We start from the raw sequence: 9,215 nt of genomic DNA on the forward strand, positions 1-9,215 counted from the left end.
TTCTGTGAGTTTAAGAAAATTTCAGCATCTTGTCACCTAACCTTTCTGGACCTCTTTCCCTCTTCTATAAGGCCTGGTTTACTTTGATTTAGGAAGAATTCTGTAATATCCAGAATCTTGTTTTCCGTTTTATTTTGGAAAAGTAATGCCTAGCCAGCCTGGCCAACGTAGCAGAACCCCATCTCTATGAAAAATATGAAAATTAGCTGGGCATGGTGGCACACACCTATAATCCCAGCTACTCAGGAGGCTGAGGCATAAGAATTGCTTGAACCCGGGAGGTAGAGGTTACAGCGAGCTGAGATTGCGCCACTGCCCTCCAGCCTGGGCAACAGAATGAGACCCTGTCTCAAAAAAAAGAAAAGAAAAACATAATGCCTAGGACATTACTCAGATTGAGCTTTGATTTTATTATCTAATAATAGCTGCCTTTGAGTGTGAGAATTATGTACTGTAATTGTCATAATGTTATCTCCTTCCTCAAAAGAACTTCATGGGGTAATGGATGATATATAAATTTTACAAAAAGCACATGGAATTAACTCCAAGTAATCTGCACAAATCCTAACCGTTGGAGTCAGGACATGAAGCTAGCTGTCTCGGATTCTGAAGCCTACCCCTTTCTCTAGTATGTAAGACTCTATAGTTTCTTGACCAACAAGTCTGGTCTTTAGCAGTTTCTTCCATCCACAAAAAACGTCAGCAGCCCTTCAATATTTACCAGGCTCACCCTTAACACCTGAAAATGATGTATCTGGCCCACATTCGTTGACGCCCCACAACTCCTCACACACACTAGTCTTATGGAATGCTTCTAACAAGACTGTACAAAAATCAGTAAACTCATTAAGTTTATAAGAATTCTGGAAAGACCCCCAAACAGGAAAGGGCTATATTCTGGTTCTTTCAACAACGTTTCCTAGTTTCTACTTGGGATTTTTCTCTAAAACCTCTCTAATATGGGTTTATTTCTTTGAAATCATGTTGTTGAAAGAATTTTAAATAAAAATATTTCCTCTGAGATGGATGATGCCAGAGAAATTAATCCCCATGCTCCCACTTACAGAAAGTGGGGGAATCACCTTGCATGGGCAACAGTACACAAGCTATGGAAGCTCATCCTTCACTGCTGAAATGTCTAATCTGAAATTACAATGAGCTTCCTTCTCTTTTTCTCTCATTTATTCCACATGGAACATGGCAATTATCAAGCGTTTTATCTCCAAGTTCAAAGCCCGACACAATATAAAAGTTTCAGTTCTCTGCATGTTAAAAAGAACTATGTGGACTTTACAGCCCCTTCCATTCCTGAAATTGTACAGTTCATCCTTTCTGGCAGACACAATAAACAAACGATTTCTTTTTCCACGTACACAATCTAAAAAAAAAAAAAAAAAAAAAAAAAAAAAAATTGGGGAGGCCTAGCGCGCATGCTCAATACTCAAGCCAGCCAGCCCATCCCACAGCCCTTTGCTACTGCGCCTGCGTGTGGGAGACGCCTCGCCCCGTTTGCGGGCGGGAAGCACCCTGGAGAACCCGGATGGAACCCGGGCCTGGCTGAGGCGGAGGTAGTTGCGGATGCTTCTCTCTCCAGGCGCACCGCAGATTCCTGCTCGGGGGTCGGACCCGAGGAACCGCCGCCTCTACTGGTTCCGACGGCCAGAGGCTGGGCCCTAGGCTGAGCGGAGAGTGGGATTGGAGCCTGAAACGGGCGCCTAAAAGAAGCCCGAGCATCCCATAGGCCTGCGCCTCAGGCTTGGAGACGGGCGGGCGGAGACCGCGCTGAGTCTTTTTTTTTCCTAGCTGCTGGCGTTCTTATCTCACCCAGGAGGCTGTAAAAATCTCCGTCCTTAACAGTAACACCATCAGGCCCTATCAGTTAAGAGCTGCTTGTTATTTGCATGCATTCTTATAATTAAACCTCCCAACAACCCTGTAAGGTAGGTACTGTTATCCCCTCTGGAGGAACTGAGGCTTGGAAAGGTCCCAGCCTGTAAGTGACAAAGCCACGATCCCAGGCGTTTGCCCCTGGAGCGTCTGCCCAGCCACCAAGTTCCTGCCCCCATTCTCCTGGCTATTGATTTTAACTGTAAAATGTAATGGTTAAATGCTCTGCCTCCCCAAACACCTGCGCCTATCATGATCTTGCATACGCAGTGGCTAGATAGAAGTTGAATTGTATTTGGTTTGGAGTTTTAGTTTTACAACTGCACTTTGGTGTTTTCACTGCTGGAATATATATGTGTATATATTACCATTCCCTAAATATTTGTTTTGTGAGTGTTCACTTTTAACTGATTTTTCTCAATTGTAATACTTTTTCATATCTACCCTTCATAAACTTGCAAAAACATTTTACCTTGTTATATCAGATCTTTCATTAAGCATCTGAAGATAATCTCTCAATAGAATCATTCTTAAAATGAGTGATATCTATCTTAAGATAATGCTTTTTATCTTTTTGTTATGGAAAGTTTCCAAAATACATTAAAATAGAACGGTGTAATGATGTGTACCCATCATCCAGCTTCAAGAGTTACCAGCTTAAGGCCAGTCATTTCTTTTATCTCCACCCCGCTTTGTGCATGTTTGTGAGTGTGCTGAAGTACAGTATTTCAAAGGAATCCCAGACATCTTATTTCACTTGTAAATAATTGTCTGTATCTAACAAATGAGGACTTTTGAAAAACACAACCACAATACCATTATCATGCCTGTTTAACAATATCTCCTTATCATGATGATGCTTTTTAATGGTTACATTTTTTCGGATATTGTAATTCCTAAATACCACAAAAGCGCAAGTGCAAATTGTGAGGTTCTAAAACACAAGCCTCTTGGGCCGTAAGTTCATCTTTGAGGCCCTTGAAAATTCTTGCCACCTGTTCTCCCTTTTTAAGGGGGATGGAGAAGAATACTATAAATTGATTTTCCTAAAACTGTTCAGATAAATTTTAAATTAAAATATACTTGAGAGACATAGTCAAGGTGGATAGGAATGGACTCTTAACAGATCTTGTAATGATTTCCAGTTTGTTTCGTTTTGTTTTTGAGACAGAGTCTCACTCTGTCACCCAGTCTGGAGAGTGCAGTGGCGTCATCTCGGCTCACTGCAACCTCCGCCTCGCAGATCAAGCGATTCTCCTGCATCAGCCTCCCCAGTAGCTGGGATTATAGGCACCATGCACAGCTAATTTTTGTATTTCTAGTAGAGACGAGGTTTCGCCAAGTTGGCGGGGCCAGTCTCGAACTCCTGACCTCAGGTGATCCGCCTTCCTCAGCCTCCCAAAGTGCTGGGATTATTAACATGAGCCACCGTGCCCAGCCTTTTTTTGAGACAGAGTCTGGCTCTCTCACCCAGGCTGGAGTGCAGTGGCGTGATCTCAGCTCACTGCAACCTCTGCCCCCTGGGTTCAAGCGATTCTCCTGCCTCAGCCTCCCAAGTAGATGGGATGACAGGCATGCGCCACCACACCCAGCTAATTTTTGTATTTTTAGTAGAGACAGAGTTTCACTGTGTTGGCCAGGCTGGTCTGGAACTCCTGACCTCAAGTGATCTGTCCACCTTGGCCTCCCAAAGTGCTGGTATAACAGGTGTGAGCCACCGCGCTGGGCCCCTCTTGTAATGATTTCTAATGTGACTAAAAACATATTCCTTTATTCCCTCTTCCTCCCCAAATATTACATGATAAATATACATTAATAGAATACAGAAAAATAAGCATTTATGGTAATGTCATAATTTTATCATCATTAATTAGAAGTGGTTCTAAGCAAAAGTGGCCATGTAGTCTCATTACTTGACAAAAGAAGTCTTAAGATCAGCTCTTTAAACTTCAGGTTGTCTTTTTTGATTGGCAGACATCCTCCAATTTAACAGGCTCATAACAGCTGTGTAACAGCTCAGCTTATTTTATTGGAGTACACTTTACAACCAGTTCATCTTGGTAGATCCACTTGAAAGCTAATGCTTTAAGTAGATATTCTTGGCTTGTGATTTTTCTTTTAATGGCCAAAGTGGGCATTCAGATTTAAATGTGTACCTGTTACTTTATTTCAGCCACATTCTCTGGCACAGAACTTTGGAAACTTTGGGGATCACTTACTTACCTTGGAGATAGAATGTTTTCTAAGGTATATTTGAGCCTACCTGTGGATTATGCCTTTACTCATTGCTAAAGAGAGAGAAAGAGAAAAGACATGGCTTTCATTTTAGGTTTCAACTTTCATAGGAGGCTGTCATCAATTCAGAAAACGTAGAAAATTTAAATATCTATTAAAACGTTGGGACCATTCACTTAGAAACCTAGAATATTTGTTAGCTGAGGATTGGTTTGAAGGATATGTTTTCATTCCCCTAAGTCTGACTACTTAACCAGGATGTGTTTCAGGATTGCCTGAACAACATTATTTCATATTCTTTTGTTCTGCTTCTGGAGAAGATGATGTATTAGTTCTAAGGTAGTGCAGGGACCTGTATATTTTCAAAGGGTTTCCCAGTGATTGTGATGATACGGTATCTCTTGTCACAGATCACTGTTCTAGTTACTATTTATAAGAATTATCTAAAATACTTATTTACAATACAGATTCTAGGACCCCACTCCGTAGCTAGAGAATCAGAATCTCTATGGGTAGGGCCTTCTACATCCTGTCTTTGGGTTAAACCAAACCTTAGGAATGCTGCTTATTTTGTGTATGTGTGTGTGTGTGTGTTCTTGACTGCTTTCCCTTAGAGGTATTTAGGTGGAAAAGCATCATGAAATTCGTTATTTTACTTAAGAGTGTTATCCTATGAGAGGGATTTTTCTGAAGTCTCAGTAACAAGAATAGTTGTGTTTTCCCTGAGCAAGTTGTTTTGCTTTTTTGTTTTTTTGTTTTTTTTGACAGAGACTTGCTCTGTCGCCCAGGCTGGAGTGCAGTGGCATGATCTTGGCTTAGTAGCTGGGACTACAGGCATATGCCACCATACCCAGCTAATTTTTTGTATTTTTAGTAGAGGTGGGGTTTCACCATATTGCCCAGGCTGGTCTGGAACTCCTGAGCTCAGGCAATCCACCCACCTCAGCCTTCTAAAGTGCTGGGATTACAGGCATGAGCTACCACGCCCGGCCGTTTTGCTTTTTTATATGGACACTATGAATCATGGACCGATAGTGTGTTACACTTAGCAGCAAGGAAGCTCTGAGCCAATTTGTAGCCTACCTTTGCATCAAGGATGGCTTCATCAGACTTAAAGATCTATTTGAAATTCTCTGCCTAAGTTGGAGTCAAAACTGCTCAAGGTTCAAATAGTATTACAGACCTGTTTAATCTTTAACTATTAAAAAGAACTAGCATGTTCTCACTCGTAAATGGTAGCTAAATAATATGTACACATGGACGTAGATAATGGAGTGATGGGTAAAGGAGACTTGGAAGGGTGGGGTGGGAGGGAGTAGATGAGAAATAATGAGTACAATGTATGTTATTTGGGTGACGGATACCCTAAAAACCCTCACTTCGCCACTATGCGGTCTATGCATATAACAAAATTGCACTTCTACCCCATAAATTTATACAATTATTTTAACCTCCATGTCAGAATCCACCCTTCCTTATTTAGTGAATTGCTCCTTTTTTCAATGATTCTTAACTGAGGGTATGCATACATCTTTGGGGCTGAATGGAAGAAGGTGGTGGTAGTGAGATGCCCTTTCTAGGGATACAAAATGTGCTAGATTTGTTTGTAACATACATTATTGAAAACAAGCCATAACTATAATTCACCAATAAAGGACTTACAGGTGTTCATAACTTGTCTAAGCTGAAATCTCCCATATATAACTTGCTGGTAAATCATTTATTCCAGGGCATTAGCTATGAGTTGCTAGCTTTAAGTTGAACTATATCCTGTCATGGCTTACTTCGAATTGACATGCTGCAGGCTATATCTTGACATATACAAGATAGCATGTGATGACAATATAGCATGTGATGTGGCTTTGTTTTAATTCAGTTAGCCACTGGTTTTTAATGTGTGGGTTATATTTTACTCCCAAAGCAAAATTCTGTGGCATCTCTGGAATACTACCTGAGAATTTTTGTGTGCCATGTCGAAGAAACGCAAATGGGATGATGACTATGTTCGCTACTGGTTCACCTGTACAACGGAAGTAGATGGAACTCAGCGTCCACAGTGTGTGTTGTGTAACTCAGTATTTTCAAATGCTGACCTCAGACCATCAAAACTGTCAGACCATTTTAACAGACAGCATGGTGGTGTAGCTGGGCATGATCTCAATAGCCTGAAGCATATGCCAACACCATCTGATCAGAGTGAAACCTTGAAAGCATTTGGAGTTGCATCTCATGAGGATACTTTATTACAGGCATCATATCAATTTGCGTATTTATGTGCCAAGGAGAAGAATCCTCATACAGTAGCTGAAAAGTTAGTGAAACCTTGTGCACTGGAAATAGCACAAATAGTTTTGGGACCAGATGCACAAAAGAAGCTTCAGCAGGTACCCTTATCAGATGACGTGATCCATTCTAGAATTGATGAAATGAGCCAAGATATCTTACAGCAAGTTCTAGAAGATATCAAAGCCAGTCCTCTTAAAGTGGGTATTCAGCTTGCTGAGACAACTGACATGGATGACTGCAGTCAGCTAATGGCATTTGTGCGCTATATAAAAGAAAGAGAGATCGTAGAAGAATTTCTCTTCTGTGAACCATTGCAGCTATCCATGAAAGGAATAGATGTGTTCAATCTCTTCAGAGACTTCTTTCTGAAGCATAAGATAGCACTTGATGTATGTGGCTCTGTTTGTACTGATGGTGCCTCCTCTATGCTAGGAGAAAATTCCGAGTTTGTTGCCTACGTGAAAAAAGAGATACCTCATATCGTAGTCACACATTGTTTATTGAATCCTCACGCACTTATCATAAAGACATTGCCTACAAAACTGAGGGATGCTCTGTTTACTGTGGTGAGGGTAATAAATTTCATCAAAGGGAGAGCTCCAAATCATCGCCTATTTCAGGCTTTCTTTGAAGAAATTGGCATAGAATATAGTGTCCTCCTTTTCCATACTGAAATGAGGTGGCTTTCCCGAGGCCAAATACTTACTCACATTTTTGAAATGTATGAAGAAATAAATCAGTTTCTTCACCACAAAAGCAGTAATTTAGTTGATGGCTTTGAAAATAAAGAGTTTAAAATTCACCTAGCATACCTTGCAGATTTATTCAAACACTTAAATGAACTCAGTGCATCTATGCAAAGGACTGGGATGAACACAGTATCAGCTAGAGAGAAGTTATCTGCTTTTGTTAGGAAGTTTCCATGTTGGCAAAAACGAATTGAGAAAAGAAATTTTACCAATTTTCCTTTTCTTGAAGAAATAATTGTTTCAGATAATGAAGGTGTATTCATTGCAGCTGAAATAACACTGCATCTGCAACAATTGAGCAACTTCTTCCATGGATATTTTTCCGTTGGAGATCTTAATGAGGCAAGTAAATGGATATTGGATCCATTTCTTTTTAATATCGATTTTGTTGATGATAGTTATTTAACGAAAAATGATCTTGCTGAATTACGAGCTAGTGGCCAAATCCTAATGGAATTTGAGACAATGAAGCTTGAGGATTTCTGGTGTGCCCAATTCACAGTGTTTCCAAACCTGGCAAAGACAGCTCTAGAAATCCTTATGCCATTTGCAACTACATACCTTTGTGAGTTGGGATTTTCATCACTTTTACATTTCAAAACAAAGTCCAGAAGCTGCTTTAATCTGAGTGATGATATCCGTGTGGCTATTTCAAAAAAAGTTCCTCGTTTCTCAGACATCATTGAACAAAAGCTACAGCTACAGCAGAAGTCACTGTAAGCTGATATACTTTTTTAGTGAATAATCTTAATGCCATTGTAAAATTAAGCTGTAATTCTGTCTCTTTCATATTTATGATATGCTGAATTCTATGTCTAAAAAACTTAAGAACTTTAATTTTGAATGAGGCATGTGAAAATGTGTTTTGAGAATAAAAACACAAACAGCAGAAAAGATTAAGTACTACTGCCTAGTTGCTATCATGAAATTTTCCTAATTCTAAGTATCTGTTTAACGTGTTCGTGTGGTATATGAAAAAGATACCTAAGCACTAGAATATCCAGCTAAATGGTGCAATAGGCTAGGAATTGAGCCAGGAGAAAAGAGAAGATATCCTAGAAGTCAAAAGGGCAAAATGACAGATTAAGTTCGCCCATCTTTGTTGAGAGGTTAATGAAATCAGAAGAGGATTATGAAATATAATGGGAAAAGGAATGATCTGGCTTATATAAGACTTATTTTTAAATATACTCTTTGGAGTTAGTCTCACCGTGTCCCTTCCCCTAGCTCCTGTGCTATGAATATCATATTAATAAATAGCCTAATATATTAATCACTGTTTGTCATCCTTAAATTACTTCAGAACTCCAAGTTATCAAGGCTGCTGAAAAGGAGATTCCTGAGCCTTACCCTAGAGATTGTGATTAGCAGGTCTGTGATAAGGTCAAGGATCCTCATTCGTAACCGGCTTTCCAGACTGTTCTGATGGATTCTTGGATTCTTGGGTCCTCTGGGTTCAATTTTTCCTATACTTATTTTTCCTTTACCCTAATTTTGTCACTTATATTACATTTATATGTATTTTTCTAAGTTCAAAATGTCAGAGTATAAATCATAAATAAATTGACATGAAATCAATGGAGTAATTCAAGACCATCAAAAAATTCCCCATGGGAATCTAACTTAGCACACTTTTTCTGGATGATAATTTGGCGAAATATTTTTTAATTTAAATAAATTTTCATGTATATTTTTAAACATTAATGTTTTATCAAAGTACTACATGCTCAAGGCTGGGAAAAAATGATATAGAGAGTCCTATAAGGAAAAGCCACAATCCCCTTCCTGCCCAATTACCCATTTCTTCTGTAATTTCTTGTGGTTCCACCCACATCTCTTAAGTAGTATGTTCATACCATGACATATAGCAGTTGTATCAGCTTTAAAAGTTATATATTGACTCCCCTAGATAATACGTAAGGATTGAATTTATAAAATATCCATCTCTTCTATTCCTCTCAATTTTTTATTATTATTACACTAATGTTAGTCTCTTTGTTGGTTATTTATAGCCCTTTGATTAAGATTTTTTCCTCTATAAATTTATCATGCGGAAAG

The 9,215-nt window shown here is 39.3% G+C and overlaps 1 protein-coding gene across 1 annotated transcript; it reads left to right on the forward strand.

Annotated features, from left to right (window-relative positions):
- Positions 1 to 44: 44 nt before the first annotated feature.
- On the forward strand, positions 45 to 8,735 carry FAM200C (family with sequence similarity 200 member C). Its single transcript, XM_055285388.2, has 2 exons — positions 45 to 1,940; positions 6,044 to 8,735. Exon 2 carries the CDS (start codon positions 6,093 to 6,095, stop codon positions 7,875 to 7,877), a length of 1,785 nt encoding a protein of 594 aa, XP_055141363.1. The 5' UTR covers positions 45 to 1,940; positions 6,044 to 6,092; the 3' UTR covers positions 7,878 to 8,735.
- Positions 8,736 to 9,215: the final 480 nt, after the last annotated feature.

Source organism: Symphalangus syndactylus, chromosome 7 (assembly GCF_028878055.3).
Source record: "Symphalangus syndactylus isolate Jambi chromosome 7, NHGRI_mSymSyn1-v2.1_pri, whole genome shotgun sequence".
In the NCBI taxonomy this organism is placed as follows: domain Eukaryota; kingdom Metazoa; phylum Chordata; class Mammalia; order Primates; family Hylobatidae; genus Symphalangus; species Symphalangus syndactylus.

What these genes read in the sequence shown, in the direction of transcription:
- FAM200C (XM_055285388.2), top strand. Translation starts at nt 6,093, where the DNA reads ATGTCGAAGAAACGCAAATGGGATGATGACTATGTTCGCTACTGGTTC.